Source organism: Microtus pennsylvanicus, chromosome 11, assembly GCF_037038515.1.
Source record: "Microtus pennsylvanicus isolate mMicPen1 chromosome 11, mMicPen1.hap1, whole genome shotgun sequence".
Taxonomy (NCBI): Eukaryota; Metazoa; Chordata; class Mammalia; order Rodentia; family Cricetidae; genus Microtus; species Microtus pennsylvanicus.
The window spans coordinates 61,512,735-61,537,857 of NC_134589.1; the positions used below are offsets into that span (position 1 = coordinate 61,512,735).

Below are 25,123 nucleotides of genomic sequence, written 5' to 3' on the forward strand. Positions count from 1 at the left end.
TGGGAAAATACAAAAACCCAAACACACCAGGATGGCAAAGGGTCCAGACCCTTCAGGAATGAGGGTATGGGTCACTCTTCCAGAAAGAGGGGCTTGCTGAGGGTGGAGGAAATACAGAATGGACAGAAGAAGACAGTTATAAAACCAGCTAAGGCCATGTGGCAGCTGCAGAATGAGGAGTATACGTGACTTGATATACGTGTGTATGCGGGGGTGTGTGTGTATACTTTCCTCAATTTCTTTATCAGATAACATCACCTGAGATTTATCAAACTTAAGCTATGAGACACTGTAAGAATATTCCTCAAGGGACATTGTCACCTATTCCAAACATATACTGCATTTGCGGTTGTACGTGGGGTAGTTATACCACGTCAGGTGTAAAACAACCTCACTATCATTTTCATTGGGAAATTAAGCAAGCTGTAAGGAGACATGATGGTGTGTCAGGTTTACAGTGGGTGGAATTGTGATGTCCAATCTTGGTTGTCAACATACTACATCTGGAATCAACTAAATCCTAGACGGGCACACCTCTGAGAGATCCTTCTTGACTGGATCATTTGAAGACCCATGCTAAATCTGAGTCACGCCCTCTGATGACTGCCTATATACAAGGACAAGGGAAGGGAAACTCATTGTGTGCTTACCCTCACTCACCAGCAAGCACATATATATTCTGCTGCGTGACCATCCTACACTGGTATTAGAAGCTACTTCTTTGGGATTCCAACCATATGCTAAAGGCTACCTGAGACATTCAGCCTCGTGGACTGAACAACTATTGTAACAGGGCTCCAGACATTAGTAGACCCCCAGACGTTAGCACAGCTAAGTACTATTCAGGCTGTAAAATTCAGCATGTAGACAGTACCACCAGCCAAAACTAAAACATAGCTCTCGTCCATCAAAGTCCATATAGTTCTGAGGAAGTCTTTAAATGTACTAACTTTGCTTTCTGGCTTCTGTAGTTCCACCCCTGGCTAGCTATTCTTGTTGGCTTAAGTATGTCAGCCCAGAACACGGCTTTTGTTCTTCAAAGCTCACCCTGAGAAAGGCTGAGGCTACACTAGAACCCTGAACACCCAGTGTAGTTTCCAGTCGGCTAAAGAAGACTTTCAATTGACTTAAAGCCAAGTCTGAGCAGTCTTCACCGGTGATTACCCCCCAACACTATCCGATTCCTGGACAAGATGGACACGGTCTGTGGGCTCCTCTGATAAATCCCCTTGCAATATATATTCATTCTCTCCATTCTGTTTCTCTAGAAAACACTAATACAATCTCATTCCCTTCCTAGGACACCCATATGGCTGAGCATCCCGCAGAGCCAGCCTTTGTGTGAGGAATCTGCAGTGTCTGGTGAGCAGGGGCTGAAGAATCAACTCTAATTAACAAGAGACCCAGAAGCACTAAAGAGAACCCTTCCTTTTGCCAGGACAATCAGTGCTGGCCAGCTGGAGATAAGAAATTAGCGGTGATTGAGAAGAGACCAGTGTCGCCTGGGTGAAGTCTTTTGGGAAGTATTTCCTCAGAGTTAGCACAAAGAAGCTCTCTCTGTTCCAGAGGTGGCCAGGGTTGGGCTCTGTGCTGGCAGTCAGACTGGGTCCTGTGTAAGAGTCTCCCAAATGCTACTGGTTCTGAAGAAATGAAGGGGTCATGGAGAGCAGCTGAAGCTTGGCACTGTGATGACCAGGAGAGGCCACTGGTGACGGTGCAGCTGGGGTACCAGTGGAAGCCTCAGGATTGAAGGGGTCATGGAGAAAGGTGAGGCTTGGCACCATGAAGAGAGCACAGGAGAGGCTATTGGTGAAAGTGCTGCCCAGTTGCAGCAGAAGACCCCAGCATTCTGGAGATGTGAGTACCACAGGGTGATCACCAGCAGGAACCCAGAAGACAAGCTGTGTGTGCGGCAGAGGGTGGAGCTGGAGAAGTGACCCAAGCCCTTTGGAGGAGCCCAGAAGACCATGAGTGGATCCCAGACATTAGATACCGAGTTTTTAAAGCTGGAGTTTTGTTTTGCTTTGTTCAGATTATGACTATGCCCTGGCTCTTCTTGACGTAAAAAAAAAAAAGAATAACTTATTTTTTATTTTATAGGAGTCCACGGTTGAGACTTTGGATATTGTAAATGTTCAAAACTGTGAGGCAGTAGGGCTTTTAAGTTTGAAATATTTTATATTGTGAGATCCATATTAATGTGTGATCTTATGGATGAAGAAGGAAGGAAAGGCTGTGGCTTAACAGTGATTTGTGTGTCCAGTTGACAAGGGGTCAGTTGTGGTAGCTAGTTTTATGTCAACTTGACACAAGATAGAGCTATATGAAAGGAGGGATGCTCAATTGAGAAAAAGCCTCCATAAGATCTGGCTGTAGGGCATTTTCTTAATAATTGATGGGGGAGGGCTGGCCCATTGTGGTTGGTGCCGTCCCAGGGTAGATGATTCTGGGTTCTATGAGGAAGCAGGCTGAGCAAGACAGTAAACAGCACCCCTCCATGGCCTCTGCATCAGCTCCTGCCTCCAGGTTCCTGCCCTGTTTGAGCTCCTGTCCTGATTTCCCTCCGTGATGGACTGACTACAACTGGAAGAATAAGTCAAATAAATACTTTCCTCCCCAACTTTCTTTTTGGTCATGGTGTTTCATCATAGCAAGAGTACTCTTAACTAAGACAGCAGGGTTGTCTGTCATTGGCAGGGCAGACTCTGGATAGCAACGAGCGGCCCTGGTTTCTGTTCCCTGAACTAGAATCACACACAGTATTTTCAAGGCAGGGCTGAGTGAGCCTCATTTGTTGCTGTGACCTCTGACTTGGCAAAAGCTCAGGTACTTAGGAGGTACATGACAGACCATCCCCAACCTGTCACTGAAGGTCACAGGCAGAGAATTCCCTCACTGCGGCAGCTGGAGGCTACAAGGCTCCAGACCGCCCAGGTCACTCTAAGAGGAGACTTGGCATTTGGCAGCATAAGGATCACGGGAAAGCAGGCCGTATGGCTGACAGGAAAGAGAGAGCCGGGCCCAGCCAGCAGGAGTCACAGGAACGAGTTCACCCACCTCGTTTATCACACTGTTTCCTGGTCCTGCATAGATGGCGTGTGGGAGTGAGATCTTACGTCAGATAACACAGGGTCTCTGGAGCAGGCACAGAGCCCACACTCCAGGGACTGGCTTTCTTCCAGGCCCCCAGGTCAAGGCATCACCAGAAGCTGCCCTGCCTGAGCCAGAGTTCCAGGATCGAGAGACACAACTGCCACGTTTCCGGCACGGCACTGGCAGGGCCCCCAACCAGCCCGAGGGATAACAGTGGGGAGGTACTATGGAAAGCTACATAAGGCCAAGTCAAGAGGGGCTCAAGCAGTGGGTTTCTGGGGCATCCTTCTCCAGACTGGGTGGTAGATGTCCAGGACCTCCCTACCTAGCCTGGGTGACAGAAATGAGCTCTTAAGACAAAAAACGGGAAATGGAATTCCTGGCCAGCTCTGAAAGCAGGGTTGTCGCCCACATATTTTGTCTACCTAGCCCGGTTCCTAGGCAGTCAGAAGATCACCACAGGTGCTGAAGGTGTAGTAGGAAGGCCAGGAAACAAACTGGGGTCCTGGTTTTTAATGTTCTTAGACAGGGCTTTGCTATGCAACCCTAACTGGTCTTGAACCCACAGCAACACTCCTGTGCCAACCTAAGTGCTGAGAAAACAGGTGCATGTCATCATGCCCATCTCGGTAAGGGTTCTGAGGATGCAGCTGGTCTCCAGCCCATCTCTGGTAAGGGTTCTGAGGATGCAGCTGGTCTCCAGCCCATCTCTGGTAAGGGTTCTGAGGATGCAGCTGGTTTCCAGCCCATCTCTGGTAAGGGTTCTGAGGATGCAGCTGGTCTCCAGCCCATCTCTGGTAAGGGTTCTGAGGATGCAGCTGGTCTCCAGCCCATCTCGGTAAGGGTTCCGAGGATGCAGCTGGTCTCCAGCCCATCTCTGGTAAGGGTTCTGAGGATGCAGCTGGTCTCCAATGGCACCGTTTCTAAAATTTTCAGGGGGGGGGCAGTTGGTTCAAGTGTCACCTTCCAAGGATCCAACCCAAAAGGAACACGCGCTGAGGCTGTGACAACAGCTTCTAGGCCTATGGAAACTTGGCCTTGAAGAAAGCATAGAGAAGGCCTTGTGCCTGACTCAGGGTTAGGAGAACATGTGTGAGGTACTGGGCTTGAGGGAAGCACGGCCTCCCTCAGACGAATGGGACCAAAAGGAACCATCAGGCTGCCAGCTGTGCTGCCATTGAGGCCATTTCGCCCTTGCGCCCACGTGGTACCACGTGAGGACCACAAAGGAGAGCTATGCCCACCTCTGTTTGTCCATGGAGGACTCCCAGATGCTTACATCACAGGCCAGTGGACACGAGATCATTCTGGGGCAGGTGCTAGAGAAGGCCGCAGCTACATGTGAATGGCATTTGTTTCTCACATGGTCAACAAATGATCAAGCCTGCTGGCTCCTCGCTGGGCCGTGAATAGGATCTAGGGACACCAGAGAAAGAGACCACAGCACTGGCCATAGGCAGGGTCACTGTTGGCCTCCAAGAGAGCCTGGTGGCCACTGAACACCAGGAGGAGAGAGAACAGACTAAGTGGGCAAGTTGGACATGGCGCCATGTTAGAGTTGGAAGGGCACGTGTCTACCAGGGGACCCTCTGTCATCTGCCCCTGGCACTCTTTACCTTGCAAAGGCCACAGATCCTGAACCAGGGCCCCTCCGTTCCTTAGAGAACACCCTATTGTAAGCAGTGGGAGGCAGTGGCATGGCCCCTGCCTGAGGCTAGGCCAAGTTGCCCGAGAGCAAATGCCTTTCTCCCAGCCCTGCCCCAAGATCAGGTAAAGGACTGGGCCAGGAGAGGAAGGGGAGTGTGTCGAGAGGTTGTCTTGATCAAGGATCCATTGGGTCCTCCAGGAAATGCCAGGGAGCTGCAGCACAGCCCTCAGCAAACTGCTTGCTGTCCAGTCATGAGCTGCGAGCCCCACACTGGACCACGAGAGAGCCACAGTGCAGCCCTCAGCGGGGCCGCTTGCTGTCCAAGATGGCCTTCCAGTCATCTGCCCACGAGTGCAGCCTCCGGCGAGGGGGCTTCAGCTGCAGGTGATGATTGTGGCAGGAGGTGAAGAGGATGTGCTCCCAGCTGGGATGTGGCTCGGCCCCTGTTGGGGGAAACAGGGCCTCAGTGCAAAGCCTGGGATCAGTCATGAGCCCTATCAGTAAGTGCTGTGCCTCTCCTGACTCAGTTTCTCTGTCTGCAAAGGGATGCTCTTAGCCTGCCCTACAAAAGGCATGAGGGTAAAACAAGGCGCTGTGCACAAGGTGCTCTGTGCAACACACAGGAAGCGGGCCACATGAGGTGGCTGACAGGGCTGTCATCACTGCTCGGCCTGGCCAACCACCTAAATTGGGAAGCCCAGGGCTGTGTGCCCCGCAGTTACTAGTACCAATCTCCTTCCATACTGTGCCGCAACCTCTTTGAAGTGACGACCTACTAGTTCCTGTGGCTGAAGCCCATGGGTCATGTTGCCCTAAGCTTCTGGAAGACTTTGCGGGGGAAGAAACTGTTTTCCTACCAATGTGTCCCGAACAAGCTGTTACCTGCAACTCCAAAGAACTACAAGGAGGAAACAGCTTGCCCACAGTGCGGCAAAACAAGGCAGAAGACATCCAGGAGGCACAAAACAGTGTGGGCTGACTAATGGAACTCCCAAATCTCACCACGCCCGAAGCCCTCCCTCCACCCTACCGCGTCAGTTAAGTGAGCCAAGCTAGCGGCTTGCTTGTTTTCTGGGAAGGGGTCATTAGCAGGAGCTGAAAAAAGAACAAATGCACTGCCCAAGCCACTGGCAGCCATGGAGCATACTGTGATTTCCTGTTATGTAACAGACTTGCCTGTGCTACCTGAGGGGAAGAGGGGGCAGGGAGTTACTAAACACAAAGGTTTGAAACCAAAGCTGGGTTTTTCACTCAGGAGAGTCAACGGAGTGAACTAAGTTTGGGTAAAGGCACAGACATTCTGGCTTCCAGTAGCCCCCTGTCCCTAGGGTGCAGGCAGGCCTTTCCAACAGGAAGAAGCTCCTGACTGGGTGCTGCTAAACACCTGGTAAAGGGGTATGTGAGATGAGGAGACCCCCGGAAGAGGTATGTGGGAGAAGGGAGAAGGCAACTAGGGCTACCCAGCTTCCCCCGGCCAGAGACTACTTGCCTGTGATGTCCGGCCGGTCATCTATGAGAAGGTCGGCAGAGACCACGGTCTTGTCTCTGGTCAACACAATCTGTTCCAGAAAGTCAGGGCCGAAGTGCTTCTCCACCCAGGCGTACTGGAGGTAGCAGAGGAGATGACATCAGACAGAGCTCAACCTAGAACCCAGCACTCTGAAGGGAAGGAAGCTAATACAGAGGACCAGCTTGGGCAGCTCTGCGCCCAGGAATTTGTCACTTGGGAGCTGTGTACCTGCACATTCTTCGGGAGACTACAGAAGGGTCAGGACTCAGACCCAGACCTGACAGCCCCAGAGCGGCACAGAATGCTCTCAGCACTCTATCAGAGGTTAGTCACGCTGGCTGCCACTGGGTCCTGGGGCTTAGTGACTTCCTGAGGCAGCCGACTCACAAGAGAAATAACCAGCAGATCTGCCCAACGTCTCTTCTGGGAATAAAGGCAGAGACAGGTGGATTCAAACCATGCATGATTTGATGCTGGTGGTGGGGGGGGTTGAGTCACATCAGTGCAGAGGGGTGCTACAGACGGCTGATGTCCCAGGCACACAGAGTGCAGGTGTCTGCAGGACTGACAGACAGGAACAACTATCAGACCACTGACAGAACGCTGTGCAATCTGGCAGGCCACACTGCCTTCGCCACGGTGGGGCTCTGGACTGCCTCTCTTTCCTAAGACACTCTGGGAACAGGGAAAACAGCCTTCCCTCCTTCGCCACACTAGTGTGAGGCTAGCAGCAGACAAGGCCTGAGTAGCCATGCTGGGAGAACCAGAAGAGGGATGAGTGGCCCTGGGCCTGAGGTTCACAGTTGTGCCACTCTGCCCAGGGTGCAGCTGCATCTAACCATCTGGTTACCCTTCTAAATCTTCCTTGATCTGCTCATGGACCAAGACCAAAAAAGGTATGGACTTTAGTCAGGGCAGCTTCCAGCAGAAGGAAACAGGAGCCTTTGCCTGATTCATCTGGCCCCACCGTGAGAACCAACAGCAGTCAGAGGTTAGAAGATGGCTGTCAGCGTGCTACTGGCTCACATGGGATGACCTCCCAAGGGCTGAGTAGCCACTGCAGCAAAGCCTCGGGCAGGTCCGTTTAGTCCTGGCTGTGGTCCATGTGACTTGGGCAGACATATGAGCAGACTACATATGACCCCAAGTGACCTCTAGCACAGGAAGGACTTGGAGAACAGAGCACAGCCTAAAGAGAGGGCTGCATGGCCCTGCGCTGTTCCATGCGCACCCCCAGGCCTCACAATGTAACCTTCATTTTCAGACAGTTCTCTCTCTTCAGGTCTTTAACCACACACACGCATGCACCATGCACCAACAGACAAGACACTCACACACACTTTTTAGGCACGCTTCTCCCCTGACACAGCAAGTTCCTACAACTGTCCCCCTCTGCTTCACCTCCACACTCCTCATCCCTCCAGGCAATGGGCACAACTGTGGTCACATTATCTGTATCCCTGCAATCTGCCTCAGTAGCCGCCGGCACCCTTTAGGACAGGGACGGTAGTTCTTCAGACACCTGTCCAAATGTCCAATGAAGGAGAAACAGTCCTTTCTGGACAGACTGTCTGAGGTCACTCATACTGGAAAGGCTTCATGGCCAAGCCTTCAGTGAGGCCCTGCAGGCCCTACCGGCCATCTTCCCAGACAGATTCCCACTGCAGGGAAACAGGCTCCCATTAGGCTCATAAAGGAACTTAGCTGGGTGAGGACCCTGCCCCAGGCAGAGGGGGAGTGGATGGGCTGAGTCCCTGGGATGCCTCCCTGAGTGGGGTCAGGTCACAGAGAAGACACAGGCCACCCTGGTGTTGACATGGAGGTGACACAGAGGCAAGACTGGAAGACAAACAAGGGCTGCTCATGTAAGTGTACTTCATGCCCATTGCCTTCTTACCCTCATGGCAACCTGGGTGCAGACATCCTTCCCACTCCTGCAGCTCTTGGCCTGACTGTACTAGGCACACTAAAGAACCAGGGAGACTTCTGGGCTTCTTCCACAACTAATACAGCTCGGGCTTTGTGGTGCCAGGGTTCTGAGGCAGGACAGGGTCTGGGCCCTGAGTACCATGTTTCATGAACAAATCACAGAGCTGGGAAGTTTTATTCCCTTTGTTAATTCCAATTCACCAGGGCCAGCACCCATGTGGGTGATAATCATGGGCTTGGGTGCAGCATCAGCATCAAAGCACAAGAACCCGGTCCTGTGACCCGGTCTCTGGGGCTCTTGTCTCTGGTGTGGCCTTGTCTAAAAGCCGAGGAGCAGCTGCACAAAGGAAATAGTGCCGTGGTTTGTGGACTCTGTACAGATGAGGGAACTGAAGTTCAATGAGGACCAGCGATGGATCCCACCACTGCACTCTCCTGCCTGTATCTGGAGGAGCGCTCCGGCCCCTGCCTGAGCACCCAGACTGCGGCCAGGACAGTCAGAGCCGGGCCCCTGCCTGAGCCACCTGGACTGCGGCCGGGACAATCAGAGCTCCGGCCCCTGCCTGAGCACCCGGGCTGCGGCCGGGACAGTCAGAGCCGGGCCCCTGCCTGAGCACCCGGACTGCGGCCGGGACAGTCAGAGCTACCCCTTCTAAACGGACATGCTACTGCTCTGCTTCTGAGCCTTACTCATCCCTGGACAGCTGCCTGGTCCATGTGTGTTAACTAGAGCATTGAGATGGCTGTTCTTCTGGGATTCTGATGACCTCTAACTAAAACCCAGCAGCTGAGTGCACCTGTGAGGAAATTTTCTTAATTAAGTCATTTAAAGCAGAAAAGCCCACCTTTAATCCAGATCTCTTGAGGTGGGAAGATCCACCTTTAATCTGGGCTGCACCTTCGGCTGGTAGCCTGTATGAAGGACATGGAAGAAGGAAGCTTGCTCTCGTTGCTTGCTTTCTCTTGATCTTGCCGGCAAGTCCATTCCTTCCCTGACATTAGAGCCTACTTCTTCCGAATTCCAGATACAATGAAGACCAGCTGAGACACCAGCCTTGTGAACTGAACAACTACTGGACTCTTGGGTTCTCCATCAGTAGACAGCCACTGTTGGACTAGCTGGACTACAGCCTGTGAGCCACTCTAATAAATCCCACAAGTGGATATTCATCCTATCAGTGCTGTTCCTCTGGAGACCCCTGACTAATGCAAGCACCTTCTATCGCATGGATAGGAAAATTGTGTGTGGATGCAGAGGCATGTGGACCTCTATGAGTTCAAGGCCAGCCTGGTCTACACATCTGTCTACCTCTACCTTCTGAGTGATAGAATTAAAGGCACGTGCCCACCATACCTAACTATAACTATAGTTTAATTTTATAGTTTAAAAATTACTTAAAGAATAATGTTGGGAAATTTGGCTGCTTTGAAATTACTATGAAATGCTAGTATTCAAGACAGTACAAGAGAGATATGGATTAATGAACCCATTCAGAATGTCAGAATGAGACCAGGGAATAAAAAAGCCCAGACTGCCTCCCCAGGAGAGAAATAACTAGAACCATACACCTGTAAGACAAAGCAGAGCCTTTACCTTCGCTAATTCCCCTCCATGTAAAAAATTAATCAAAAGTGGATCATAACCTACATACTACAGTGAAAAGTATAAAATTTCTATGTTTCAGAAATAGCTGCCAAGCAGTAATGGCACACATCTTTAATCCCAGCACTTGAAAGGCAGAGGTAGGTGGATCTATGTGAATTTGAGGCCAGCCTGGTCTACAGAGTGAGTTCCAGGAGAGGCTCCAAAGCTACACAGAGAAACCGTGTCTCAAAAAAAAAATGAAAGAATAAAACAAACAAACAAACAAATAGTTAAATCTGGAAAGCTGCCTGTAGAAGAATAAAAATAGATCCATATCTCTAGCACCATGCACAAAATTCCAATCCAACTGCTTCAAGGACATCAGCATAAGGCCAGGCACCCTGGATCTTATAGAAGAGAAGGTAGGGAATAGGCTTGAACTCGTAGGCACAGAACACCATTAGCACAGGCACTAAGATCAACAATTAATAAATGGGACCTCGTGAACTGATAAGCTTCTATACGGCAAAGGACACCATCATTCAGACAAAGTGGCAGGTTACAGAATGGGAAAAGGTTTCTACCAACTTCACATCCACTAGAGGGCTAATGTCTACAATATGTAAGTATTCAAAAAGCTGGTCATCAAGAAAATAAATAACTCAGTTAAAAGATAAAAAGCTTCTGGAAGCAAAGGACACCATCAATCAAGCAAAGAGACGGCCTACAGAATGGGAAAAGGTCTTCACCAGCTGTACATACGTCAGGGTTAGTATTAGGAAATCCTGACGGTAAGGCCCTATTGCTGAAGACATCACACACGTATATCATCAAACAGAGAAATTAAGCTGGTGCTCAACTAGAAGCTTCACTGCTACTGACGAGTGTGTTTATAGTGCTAGAAGGTAATATACTTAATCCCTAAGGAGAAGCGTAATCATCAGTCTCACCCAGCTACAGATCCTAAAAGCTATACCCACTGGGGCCATACTGGCACAAATGTTATAGAAGAAACCAACCAGCTTTTGATGGGCTATAAGGTCAGCTCCATGAGATAGGACCCATACCCGAGATGGTTAGTGAGGCCAAGAACTTGAGACTAGATTGGTCATGGGCCCTAAGGAATCTACTGCAATTATTCTGCTAAATGAACAACATAACAATAAACAACTCCTAATCACACAGAGCTAAACCCTGTAGACTGGTGCCCTTCTCAACCCACGTCGAGAAGCTTCTTCTTAGAGTAGACGGTAATTAACATAGAGACCTAAAAACAGAAAATGTGCAGAGACAGAGACCTTTAAGCACTCAATGGGATGTCTTTATCCAACTCCTCCTTTCAAGACTCAAGGATCTACACTGAAGAAGAAGATGAAAGATTTTAAGACCCAGAGGTGGTAGACAACTTCAAAGAAACGGTGTCTCCAAGACATGACAGGGCCAATGCATAGATGAACTCACAGAGACTGTGACAGCATTCTTGTACTAGCTAGTTTTATACTAATTTGACAAAATCTATGGCCATCTGAGAGGAAGAAACCTCAGTAGAGAAAATGCCTCCACAGGATCAGATGTGGGCAAGCTTTAGAGCATTTTCTTAACTAGTGATTGATGGAGGAGGGCCCAGGCACTGTAGGTGGTATGACCTCTGGTACCTGAGTTCTGTAAGAAATCAGGCTGAGCAAGTCACGAGGAACAAGCCAATAAGCAGCATTCCTTCGTTGCCTCTGCATCAGCTCCTGCCTCCAGGTTCCTGCCAGGTTTGAGCTCCTACCTTGGCTTCCCTCCGTGGATCATGACTCAGGATATGTAAAGTCTATAAACCCTTTCCTCTCCAAGTTGCTTTTGGTCGTAGCAGTAGAAACCTTAACTCAGATCACTCAAAAGTCCTGTACAAGTTCCAAACAGACAAAATCCCAGCATGGAGAAGGGGAAGCGGGCACTGAGTCCCACCCAGAACCAAGAAGTTATTTGCAAGTGAGAGCTACTAGGAGGGGAGAAATCTATTTCATTTAATTAAAGTATTAACCACATGCCAGGCAGGCTGCATGCTCAGGAATAGTTGGCCAATATAAAACAGAATCCATGTTTTGTTTGTTCTGTCTTATTTTCTTTCTTTTCTTCTTGTGCCTTGTTTGTTTTGGTTTTGTATTTTTTTTAAGAGAGAAAAAGAATATGAAATGGGATGGGTGGGTGGGATCTGGGAGCTTGTGGGGGATGGGAAGAATGTGACCAAATATATGTGACCATATGGCATATTAAAACTTTTTAATTAAAAAAAATGACTCTGCTAAGCCAGGGGTAGCTCACACCTGTAATCTTGGAAGGCTGCAGTATGAGAATTGCAGGATCCAGGCCAGCAGGACTATTCAGGGGAATCCTGCCTCTAAGAACAATTAAAAAAGAGCTTATGAATTTGGGAGGGAGGGAGAGCAGGGGAAGTGTTGGAGGGGGAGGACGGGTAGAAATGATATAAATACTTTTGTATGGGTTTCAAAAATACTTTGAAAATGTTTTTGATAGTTCTCTGTTGAACAGTGGATCTATTCAAGTGGTCCTCAGGTGCCTAGCTCTGTACTGAGGAAGAAGATAGCTAGCACCTTCGCAGATCTCAGTCTGGTAGGAGACAAAAAATAATTCCGGAACAAAAAGAACCATTCTGAGTGGTGTATAGAAAACCAGGACCAAGACAGCTATGCCTCTGCTATGACATAGAAGATGAATGAACGTCAGAGATGGCGGTCGGCAAATGTGGTGAGCATCTGACCAGAGGCACGCAGAGGAGAGGGACGTTGCTAACTGCATTGGTTACTTTGCTTGTCAGTGCAGTGAAGAACCTGGAAGAACAAACTTAGGAAGAAAGGATCGGTTCTGGCTCATGGTTTGAGGACACACAATCTATTATGGCAGGGAAGGCATGGGAAAGCTTGCTCACATCTGGGAAACAGAGATACAAGAATCTCAGGTTGGAAGCGGGCTTTCCAGCCCATAAACCTGCCCCCAGTAACACACATTCACCAGCCAGACCCACATTCACCAGCCAGACCCCATCTCTTAAAGGCTCCACAAACCAGGGGCTAAGCGGTCACATGAGTCTATGGAGGGTGTTTCACATTCAAACCATACTACAAGTCAAGGACAGCATAAAACACAGAAGGGTGGGGGCTCCTCAGATGGAAAGAGCCAGGCAGGCTGTGGGGCCAGGCTTTTTACAGGGAAGAAATTAGCATGGGGCTGAACATGATCCATTAGTGAGGTCTCATTAGTTCTTCAAAGAAATTCAAAGGGGCAGCAATAAGAGAAGCAGAAAGATGCCAGACATGTTTCAGAAACAGAATCCACAGGAAACATGGAGGGCCAGAGGAAGGCCAGGGGAAGAGCACACTGCTAGTAGAGCCGGTATACAGCATGAGGCACAGCATGAGCAATGGAAACCAGGAACCGCAGCTAAACTGAACTTTTACAGACTTTCTCATCATCGCTCCCTACGCAAAACTGCAGAGCAACTGCAGCAAAGGTACGCATAACTGCATGAGGTACTGGAGTCACCTGGGGATGGCTTCAGTACTCAAGGATGGGGAGGTGTGTAAATACCACCAGAGTTTCTATAAAGGAACTCAAGTGTCTGTAGATTCTGACAGCCAACCAGGGTGCCTGTACTGGCCAGTCATCCAACCACTTGACCTTAGTGGGTTAAGTTTAGGGGTCTAGCAGAACCACCTGGCAAGTTGGCTGAGACCACGGTGCCACTCCCAGAGTTTCTAACTCTAAAGGTCAATGTTACTGAAATGTCCATTTCTAACCAGTCCCTACTTGGTCCAGAACCTCCTTTGTGGATTGGTGCCCTGATATGAAGAGAGGACCCAGCCTTCGCTCCTCACTCCACCCCCAGGAGCTGTGGCTTGAACACCCACTCCCTTGGGCTAAAATGAGCTTAGCCTTGAAAGTTCAAAGGGGTCGGGATGACCACCAGCTGACCCAGCAACTGCCCACATAACCCACAGTAACTGCCTGAGTGTGGGCTCTTCCTGGAGCAGGGCACACAAACAGCTCCAGGCGAGGACAGCAGGTGTGGGAAAAGAGGAAGATAGAGAGGCTCAGAAGCCCTCAGCATGAAGATGGGAGGCCAGCCTCCTGAGTCCATAGCAGCATCTGAGAAACCGCAAGGTGTGGGGTCCAATCCTCCCTGCAGAGTGCAGCCTGCAGCTTCTAATGTGCGGAGAGCAGAGCTACCACTCTGCTTCTCTCATTAGATAAAGGAGCTCACAGGAAAAAAACTCACTTTTCCTTGCTTAGATGTTCTTTCTGTTTTGTTTTGCTTTGTTTTGTTTTGTTTTGGGGGGGCGCATAACAATTTCACTGTAGCCCAAACTGGCCTCAAATTTACTATGTAGCACAGGCAGGCCCGGATCTCTCAGCCTACTGAGTGTTGGGATTACAGTTTAGCCCACCATGCCAGCTCTTGGTCAGACTTTTCACATAAGCCTGAGGATGGCGCTAAGTGGCGGAGCGCTTGCCTGGCAGGCAGGATGCTCTGAGTTCCAGTCCCAGAACCACAGGAGTGAGTGTGGGAATGAATGAGAGGACTCTGTTCACGCAGGGATGTCCTTGAGCTTCTGACCCCTCCCTAAACATGGTTCTCTCCTTCATCCCTGCTTTACCAGACTTTCCTGGACCAGGCAAATCTGATAAATGTGACAGGTACCCTTCCCACCTAGCTTGTCACACATCCATCCAGCACATGAGACAGAGCCTCCGGCTGGTACAGAGAGGCAGGGAGCACCATGACGGGGCCCTGTGTCACACAGCAGCCCTCGCCTGGGATGGACTCCTTACCTTCTCATAGGGACAGTACTTGATCATCTTGATGGGGCTTGTGCAGATGAAGACATCAGTGCTGCCGGGAGAGAAAGGACAGTGAGCCATAGGGTTATCTCCACATCACCGTGCACTGCCCACCTCTGCTAGCGGAGCCCTGCCAGGGTCTAAGCCCGTACCTGTCACGGGAAAACCCACTGTTCTGATCTTCCCCACGAGAGGCTACAGCTTGTAATTTCTGCCTGATTCAAAGGTCCTGGGAAGCCACAATGATACACCCTGATCATAGGCAACAAACTCTGAGGTGGGCAATTTTAGAGGACTAGACCCAGAAGGTTAGCTGGGTTAATGCATACTCTAGTTGAGTAAGAAAACGGGGAGAGAAAGAAGCATTGGTAACAGGCACAGCACTGAAAGGATGCAGAGGGCTGGGGGCTCAATGGTAGAAAAGATGTGTCATAAGGCCTTGGGTTTCTTCTTCTGCACCAGAAAGGGAGGAGGGAGAAAATAAAGGGAAAAATACTGCAGACCCCATAGACAGATGAAAGAGAACTGCACCCCCAGTTGGTTGAAAGAAAACTACCCTCCATCACCTGCTACCTCCATCACCTGCTACCTCCATCACCTGCTACCCTCCATCACCTGCTACCTCCATCACCTGCTACCCTCCATCACCTGCTACCTCCATCACCTGCTACCCTCCATCACCTGCTACCCTCCATCACCTGCTACCTCCATCACCTGCTACCTCCATCACCTGCTACCTCCATCACCTGCTACCTCCATCACCTGCTACCCTCCATCACCTGCTACCCTCCATCACCTGCTACCCTCCATCACCTGCTACCCTCCATCACCTGCTACCTCCATCACCTGCTACCCTCCATCACCTGCTACCCTCCATCACCTGCTACCCTCCATCACCTGCTACCCTCCATCACCTGCTACCTCCATCACCTGCTACCCTCCATCACCTGCTACCCTCCATCACCTGCTACCTCCATCACCTGCTACCCTCCATCACCTGCTACCCTCCATCACCTGCTACCCTCCATCACCTGCTACCTCCATCACCTGCTACCCTCCATCACCTGCTACCTCCATCACCTGCTACCCTCCATCACCTGCTACCCTCCATCACCTGCTACCTCCATCACCTGCTACCCTCCATCACCTGCTACCCTCCATCACCTGCTACCTCCATCACCTGCTACCCTCCATCACCTGCTACCCTCCATCACCTGCTACCCTCCATCACCTGCTACCCTCCATCACCTGGCTATGACTGTCAGGTGATGGAGGAGGAAGGGAGCCAGGCTCCACTGAGACAAGCTCTCCTGCCCTGTGGCCTCACAGGGTAGGGGACATGGGCTTTGCATGATAAATGCACCATCACAGCTCTGGGTTGCTGATCCTGGCCAAAAAGGGCTTCCCAGGTGCTTGTTCCTCCTCACGCCCACAGACTGGATGCCCAACCAGCAACATCATCCTGTCCCAAAGAGTCACAGCATTGTGTTCTGCTCTGGCACCTGTATGCGCTGGCCCGTCAAGTCAGGAAGAGTATTGTTTCTCCAACTCTCTTTGGCAAATGAGTCCCTGGGGAGTTCTGTGGAAGACTGTCTGGTGGCCTCTGGGGGTTTTGCTTGTTCCTGCTCAGTGTTCAGGAAAACATCAGGTGCAGAGACGACACTGTTGGCAGGGTGACAGTATCTGCCCAGCCTCTCTGAAAGCTGCCTCACCGGAGGTCCGGCTGTAGACAAGCTTTTCCTCACACCCCCAAGCCTCAGTGGGAAGGAAGACAAGCTGCCTTCCTCTTCTTCACTGCTCCTTCCAGCGCCTGACTGCTGAGGTCCGGGCCACACAGCCATCTCCCCGTCCCGCCCTGCTGCTACCACATGCTCCCTACTCCAGAGCTTAGAATGACTTGTTCAACTCTCAGTCCCAAGCTTTGCCTACGCTCAACTCTTTAATCGCGATACAGACAGCCTGGTCAATTCTAACTCCTCCATCCAAACTAACCCTTTATGTGGGGAGGAGGCACAGACAGACTCTTTTTATTGTCCTGACTCACTTTGATTTCCTGTGCTCATGTAATCCCTCTGACTTCTGAGTAGATGGGTCTACACAAGGCACCATCTGGCTCAAACTGGTTGGTTTTAAGCAGTTTAACTGAGATACAGCTGACATGCAAGCATGCATGTGATACACATATATATAGGTAAACACACAAAATATAAAAAGTTTTTAAAACTGCACTTAAAAAAGAAATTTTTGGTAAATTGTAGGATATGAATGCCACAAAGAGGGATCACCGCGGTCAAGGGCGGAAGACAACCTCTCCACCAAGCTGTATTCTCCACTACAGATTGCTTTTGTATGTCCTAGAACTTCATCTGGAGTTTGCTTTCCTGTCTGGCTTCTTGCACTCAGTCAATAATTCAGTCACACTGCTAAATGAACATATTAGCAGTTTGTATCTATTTTTAATATTTATTTATTATGTATACAATATTTTGCCTGTGTGTATTCCTGCAGGCCAGCGGAGGGCACCAGACCCCATTACAGTCGGTTGTGAGCCATCATGTGGTTACTGGGAATTAAACTCGGGACCTTTGGAAGAGCAGGCAATGCTCTTAACCTCTGAGCCATCTCTCCAGCCCCAGTTTGTATATTATTATTATTATTAAAAATTTCCGCCTCCTCCCCATCTCCCATTTCCCTCTCCCTCTCCCTCCTTCCCTCCCCCTCCCTCTCCAGTCCAAAGAGCAGTCAGGGTTCCCTGCCCTGTGGGAAGTCCAAGGTCCTCCCCCGCCTCCATCCAGGTCCAGGAAGGTGCGCATCTAAACAGACTAGGCTCCCTCAAAGCTAGTACATGCAGTAGGATCAAAACCCAGTGCCATTGTCCTTGACTTCTCAGTCAGCCCTCACTATCCACCACGTTCAGAGAGTCCAGTTTGATCCCATGCTTTTTCAGTTCCTGTCGAGCTGGCCTTGGTGAGCTCCCATTAGATCAGCCCCACCGTCTCAGTGGATGGGCACACCCAGTTTGTATCTTTTTAAAAGTCAAACTGATTTTAACATTTTTATGTTTTTAGGGTTTGTTGTTGTTTGTTTGTTTTTTTTTTTTTTTTTTTTTTTTTTTTTGGTTTTTCGAGACAGGGTTCCTCTGTAGCTTTGGAGCCCGTCCTGGAACTCCCTTGGTAGACCAGGCTGGCCTCGAACTCACAGAGATCCGCCTGTCTCTGCCTCCCAAGTGCTGGGATTACAGGCGTGCGCCACCACCGCCCGGCTGTTGTTTGTTTTATATGGTTTGTGAGACAGGGTCTCACCATGTAGTCCTGGCTGACCAGGAGCTTGTTATATAAACCAGACTGGCCTTGAACGCAACAGAAATCCGCCAATCTCTGCCTCTTGAGGCTGAGGTTATGGTGTGTATCACTACTCCTAGCCTGATTTTAAGTTGTACTGAGATATAATCCATATAATATAATATTTATCCATTTAAAGTATATAATTAAATACATTTTAGTGTATGTGAAGGGTTTTACTAACACAACTGCAACTTAACTTTTAGAATATTTCTAGTACCTACAGAAGAAACCCTATTAAGCAATCAGTACCCATTCCCACCTCCTCTAGCCCCGGGTGGTAACAGATCTGCATTTTGTCAGATTTGAATTTGCACATTTACTGTGTGGGGGACACACATGTGGAGGTCAGAGGATAATTTACCAGAATAGGTTTGTTCCTTCTACTGTGTGGATTCTGAGGTTAAACTCAAACATGGCAGCAAACCATCCCCACCAGCCTCATACTAGAATTTGGAAGTGGAGAGTAATAGAGGCATTTATATACAGCACAATGAAGACCGTATCACACTAATGTCATTCAGTTTGTTACATTTAAAGAAATATCATGGGCAAATCTCAAAGTAAACCCTTATATTTGGGGTCAATTTACTTTAAACTGGGTGCCAAGACAATTAATTTAATGGGAGAAATAACAGTCTTCTCAACAAAAGGAGCTGGGCTTACTAGATACTCACAAAAGTAGTTCTTCCGGACTCACAGCGCATAGAGAAGAGCTGGGCATGGTGGTGTGTGCCTTTGATCCCAGCCCTCAGGAGGCAGAGGCAGGTGGATCTCCATTAGTTCAAGGTCAGTCTGGTCTACACAGCAAGCTCCTTGCCAGTCAGAGCTACTAGTGAGAACCTATCTGGGAAAAAAAAAAAGGACCAGAGGAACTGGGGCATAACCAGAGCATCCACTTAGTCTGGTGGTTTGAATTACAATTACAATAGCCCCATCGGCACACACATTTGAATGTCTGGTTCCTAGCTGGTGGACTGTTTATTAAAGTTCAGGAGGTGTGGCCTTGCTGGAGGAGGTGTGGCCTTTCTGGAGGGGTGTGGCCTTGCTGGAGGAGGTGGGGCCTAGCTGGAGGAGGTGTGGCCTTGCTGGAGGAGGTGTATCACTGGGAGTGCCTCTGAGGTTTCAAAAGCCCACACCAGGGCAAATTTCAATCTCTCTGCCTCCATCCTGAAGAAAACACATAAGCTCTCAACTACTGCTCACAGAGTCAGAAGGTGAAAACAGTCCAAACATCCGCCAGCTAATGAATGGACACACAAAATGCAGTCTGTCTATACAATGGGAACTATTCGGTTGTCAAAAGCGTAAGGACTCGATTGGGGGTGTAGCACAATGGTTACAGCACTCACCTGTTATACAAAATGCCCTGAATTCCCCCCTCCCCAACCCCAGTCACACACTCACAAGATTAAAACGGTGAGCCTTGCCAGCTACTACACAACTGATAAACCTTAAAGTCATTAAGTAGCTAGACCACACACTAGATGGCAGCACTTATATGAACTGTCTGTAACAGGCAAAGGCCGGAGGCAGAAAGTGGATTAGTGGCTTTTAGGAACCATAGAAGGGCAGGAATGAGCAGTGTGCTAATGTGTTTGACATTTTCTTTTAGGGGGTGAAGAAAAATCTGAAATTGACAGTAGCAATGGCTCCATGACTTTGTAAGTGTTCTAAAAGCCACTGAACTGTACGCTTGAAATGGGGAAGCTACAACGGTGTGGAGTTCGTCAATAAGGCTGTAAAAGATCTCAGGGACGCACACTGTCCACAGCTCCAATAGGCTCCAGAGGACGGTAGGGGGTGGGTGCTGAGTGAGGGCTTCACCACACACAAGCTCTCAGTTCACCAGAACAAGATGACACCCTGTCCTTTCTGAAACCCCTTTTCCAGGTGAGGCCTGCTGCTCCCCCTTGGTTCAGCACTTGACAATTGAATAGGCTCTTCTGCCCTGTGTGGCTACTTCACAACAGCAAGCCAGACTTCCCTGATGGGCAAAGCCATGCTGGTGCCCACAGCATGTGCCTGCCAACGCAATGGGCCTCTGTAGGGCCGAGGAGAGAAAGGCAAAACAGCAAGCTAAAGATAGAGTCCCAAGGCAGGAAGTCATACTTACTTCTGCAGGTTGGCCATCTGCTTCACAGCTTCCACGGCTCCTGGCAGAGGCTCGAGTTCAAAGAAGAAATCCTTTGACTCCCAGATGCTGACGGCTTTCTCCTAAGAAGTCAAAAAAAGCAAGTCACCTCCAGGTCCCCACTGTCCCACCACCCTCCTCTTGGAAACACACACAGCTGGGCAGGGCTGCTACTAGGTGGGAAGGGGGTTCAAGGCTCCCTACACTCACCGCAGACCCCATGTCCTGGGGGAATCACAAGGAGTTGGCATGTGCTTAGATCCCCCCTCTCAGAAAGGATGTGACTTCTCTTAGGACACAGCAGAGACAAACTAAGGTGTCAGTTCGGGGAGAGCCACCTGGTGTTCTCAGGTTGAGGGCAGTCTTCACAAAGTACACGTGTGCTAGGCTTGCCTAGCACAGCCAGCACACAGCACACAGCACACAGCGCACAGCACACAGCACACAGCGCACAGCACACAGCAGGGGCCGAGGGAATGCCTGCATGGTCACAATGAAAGAGCCACTAGGGTAGGAAGCTGAAGGAACTCAGAGATCCCGAAGTGCACCATGGTCCTCAAGGATAGAAACACGGTAAGCTGAGAAACGGACAGCTAGGAGGGCCCCAGGTGCTTCATCACACCGATCAGAACAGCTGTGCTCTCACCTGGCTTATGTGCTAGGAACCAAGACATTATTTTATTTTATTGAGATAGGATCTCTCTGTGTAGCTCTGATTGTCCTCGAACTCTCTGTGGAGATTAAACTGGCCTTGAACTCAGATATCCACCTGCCTCTGCCTCCCAAAAAGGGATTTTGTTGCTTATAAATTTGAAAGCCAAAATCCAGACCCTGTGCCAGGCCTAATGGCCCATGCTAGTCCCATTACTTGAGAGGTCAGGCTGGGCAACAAAATAAAACCCTGTCTCAGAAAGAAATACAAACCCTCTTTTTAGCTATAGTAAAACTGATGCTATACTGCAAAACAGTGGCTGAGTAAGGATCCCCTTTCTACCATGTATGAGTAGGTCAGAGCTCATGTTCCCAGAGTGCTGGCCAGATCTCCCCTAGGGCCAGGCAAGGGGGAAGTAAGACATCTCAGCCTCCAAGAGCGGAGCATCTCAGTGTGCGGCACAGGAATACCAATGCCTGGTTAAAGAGCACCCATCCCCTTGTCAACGACATGGGCTGAGCAAGCACACTGATACTGAGACACATTCTCAAGTTCCACCCTTACAGCCTACAAGGACCAAAGATTGCTGGTCCACAATTTAAGAAAAGCATGATTTCCTTCAAGGCCACTTCGGGGTAATGCCATCAGGACTTGAACTCACATATGGAGTCAGTATGACCCTTGCTGTGGGCCAACTCTGGGCTGGTCACCACTCTCAAAGAGCTTCTCACCAAGAACACAAAGACAAGACCTATCTCTTCCTCCCAAAGTCCTGGTGAGACAGGACAGACACGGGGTTCCAACGCCAAGCCTGTAGTTGGCCTCCCAGCTCCCTGGGAAGCACTGGTAGAGGCAGTGCCCTCTCTGGGCTCAGTTCTCTGTCCTAACAACTGAGAAGTCGAAGACAGCTAAAATGAGCTTTTCTTTCCACCTCAGCCTGCTTTCCTTCCAAGAGTACTGTGTGAAACCGAAAGAAATAAAGACAAAGGTACTCCTTGACTCTTTGGAGCCACGGAGTCTACATCCATGGATTCAAAGAACCACAGACAAAAATACTAGGGGGAGTTACTATGTACTGAATGCTCAGAGGGCTTTTACTGTGTCATTACTCCCAGTATTGCATTCAGTATTTAAAACCATCTCCATGGCATTTACACTGCACTCATATTATGTCTCCTACAGCAGGGCTGACCTATATAGGACTATACAGGTCATACACAATACATGCTATTTTACACAAAGGGCCTGAGCATCTATAGACTTTGGTACCATGGGGGTCCTGGAATGGGCTTTCCCAATACCAAGGGGTAAGAACACAAAGTAAAAATGAGTGCAGCCATTATACCTAGACTGTTAGGTTTAACCACTGATACTTCAGACAACTAGGTCACAAGCAGGCTCGGGGGGATCCTTCAGTGAGCTGAGGCTTGGAAAAGGAATGAGGTGGAAATCAATGATTCCTCCCATCCCCTCCTTCTTCCCTGTGCTCTCTCACCTTGCACTTAGAAGATGGGAATTGGTCCCTTTGGGCCTGGAGTAGCTATACAAAGAGCTATTGAGCCGCTGCACCATTTCCTTGTTTTACGGTGCTGTTGATGAAACCCAGGGCCTTATGCAGCCTATGTAAATGCGACCACTAAGCTAAAACCGCTAAGTCTTTGTTGCAGTCTTCTTTTCCTCTTCTTCTTGATGGTGCTGGTTCAGAGCAAGACTGCTTGCAGAGTCTGGGTAGATTTTATTTTATCCCATTAATGTATTCCCGGGGCTGGAGAGGATGGCTCAGTGGTTCAGAGCACTTGTTGTTCAATCACCAGCACCTCCATGGTGGCTCACAAACATCTGCAAGGAACTCCAGTTCCAAGGCTCTGATACCTTCTTCTGACCTTCATAAACCAGAACTGCACAGAGCACACCATGTATACATGCAGACGAAACACTCGCACACATCAAACTAAACAAATAAATCAATAAATTTAATACAATCCCATAAGGAAATTGTGTCCCCCAAATTTGAGCACTGGTCGGTCATCTACAAGTGCAAGGCAGTAACTGATTGCTGAGGCTACAGAGGTGACGCCAGGTGATTGTTTCCTTTGCCTTAAAGCTTTTCATAGTTCTCAGCACTGGGAGATGCCAGCTACCTGCGTGCTCTGTGGAAGTCGTCTGCAGAAATACCATCTGAGAATGAACGAAATGATGCCCCATGTCCCCTTCCAGTACCTCAATACACCAAGTTATTGTAGAGGTGCTTGATTTATTATGTAGTGGTCTGGGATTTGGGGGGAGAGTTGCAGGGCTGGGAAGGAACCCTAGCATCTTACACTTGCTAGGCAATCCTCTACCACTGGGCTGTGCACCTTGATGAAATTAAAAGAGAAAGCACAACAGGGAACAGGACATTAGAGTGGGGGAAAAAGGAACACGTGCGGCAGGCGGGCAGGTTGCTGAGTTGGAATCCCACTTGCACGCCTTGCTATCCTGTGACGTGGGAACAGGTTTTTCTTGTGTGCAAAGTGGAGACAGTAGCATATTCCTACAGTCAAGACAAAGTAGTGGATCATGCAGGGGTTGGAGAAAGTCCAGAGTGAATGCGTGTTGCTGACAGAGGCAGAGCCTTTAAGGAAAGGCAAAGCCTCCCACTGGGATGAGGCCCAGAGCACGGGAAAACCTTTGACAGTGTGTGCAGAAAATGTCCGCCCCAGCTTTCTCCCCTGGATGTTTGCCACAAGCAGACTGCTCCCCTGCAGATGACTCCTACCTAGGTGAGCTAAACCTGTCTCCCAGACCCAGCTGTCCACCACAAGCCATGCCCCCTTGTTCACCTGTATGCACCCGTCTTTCTGTCCAACTCTGTACAATGAATGCCCTGAGCTTCCAGGGGTGCTGAGGCTTCTCCAGCAAAGAGCAGTTAGGCTGAACCCAGCTTTCTGTCTGTGTGTCTTTTCCTTCATTACCTTACTGACATCACAGTCCCTAGAGAACGTGAAAAACTAGGTGTTACTAACCTGGTATATATCACCTTCTCACCATCCACTCCTCTAGCCATGGCCTCTGGGCAGCCAACTGAAAGATGGCTCTCATTCTCTAAGGTAAATGCTGGGCAAATTCCCCTGTTCCTTTCATAGAGTAGTTTAAGTCTCCAAATTACATTCTCTCTACCAAAAAGCCTGGGTAGCTGTCTAGCCATGGGGAGGGGGTTACCCAGGGGCCTTATACAGGTCAAGAGGGAAGTTGACTCTACCTAGACTCTGACTCCCCATGTGACACCGGAAAGTCATACTCTCTAGCCACGGTATCACTGAAATATATGCTTCCACGGACTGGAGCGCAGGAGGAGGGTGAGGACACTGTCAAATTCGTGGGGAGAGAGAAATAGCCATGTCTGCGTAGGGGTACGGAGGCATAATGCTTAGTCTATTTTTTTTCCATGTAACAAATTATCTGAGGCCAAATACACCAAGAATTTAAAACCCAAGCCCAGCCTGGTGTTACAGGCTTGTGATCTCGACTTCTTGGGAGGCTGAAGCAGGAGGATCAAAATTTCAAGGCCTGCCTAGGCTACAGAGTGAGTTAGTCCAAGGACAGCCAGTAAAGTTAGTGAGAGCCAATGACAAAGACAAAAAAGTAAGAGGCTTGGAGATGTAGGTCACAGAGAGTTTGTCTAACCTTCAGGAGACTCTGGGTTCAATCTCCAATTCTAAAGGGAAGTGGGTAGAGAGGGTGGAGAGGGAGGGAGGGAAAGGAGGACAGAGAATCCAGACAGAATTTTTAGGGCTAGAAGCCCAGGTGACCAGCCTGCAGCTGTTGAGCGGTGGGTCCCCTAGCGCTGTGGCCCCGGTCCTCCCTGAAGCCCTGTAGTACAGAACGACCCGCCAGAGGTCATGGGGAAGTCGGGCTGGCTTGGGGCTGGACAGCTGCGGCCTCGGTTTCCCCTCCCGCGGGGCACGGCTGAGGGGCCTGCGGGTGCTCACGCTCAGCCCAGGCTGCAGACGTCCGTACTGCTCCGACACCCAGAAGCCGCGCCGGTCCTCCAGCGCCACGAAGGGCAGGTCCGGGAAGCGCGCGCGGAACTTCCGGAGGAAGCCGCCCTCGAAGTCCGCCAGCACGCCGTCCATGTCCACCAGCACCCGCAGGGCGCGGCTGCCCGCCCGGCTCCGCTCATTCCGGACCGGAGCGCCGCGGGGACGCGCGCAGCAACCGCGCAACCTGAGCATCGCCCCGCTTGCTCGTCGCCCTGGGTCCGCGGCAGACGCAGCCTTCGCCGGGGACACGGACGCGCAGGCTCCGGCCCAGAGCGAGGCCCGCGCGCAGCCCCGCCGCCCTTAAAGCGATACGCGCCCGGAGAAGGTGAGCGCGAACGCGGGTTGCTGCTCCCACTGGGACATC

General features: G+C 50.0%; 1 protein-coding gene across 2 annotated transcripts; it reads right to left on the reverse strand.

The window, feature by feature from the left end:
• Window positions 1-1,906: 1,906 nt before the first annotated feature.
• Nt5m (5',3'-nucleotidase, mitochondrial) lies at window positions 1,907-25,080 on the reverse strand. 2 transcript variants are annotated; one of them, XM_075992351.1, is made up of 5 exons: window positions 23,743-24,647; window positions 20,068-20,168; window positions 14,602-14,662; window positions 6,231-6,345; window positions 1,907-5,184 (listed from the first exon to the last, which is right to left on the reverse strand). In XM_075992351.1, the coding sequence occupies exons 2-5, from the start codon at window positions 20,082-20,084 to the stop codon at window positions 5,042-5,044; spliced, it is 336 nt and encodes a 111-aa protein (XP_075848466.1). In that variant the 5' UTR covers window positions 20,085-20,168; window positions 23,743-24,647; the 3' UTR covers window positions 1,907-5,041. The 2 variants fall into 2 exon arrangements, with proteins under 2 accessions (XP_075848466.1, XP_075848465.1); XM_075992350.1 differs by lacking the exon at window positions 23,743-24,647 and adding an exon at window positions 24,709-25,080 and having other exon boundaries at window positions 1,919-5,184.
• Window positions 25,081-25,123: the final 43 nt, after the last annotated feature.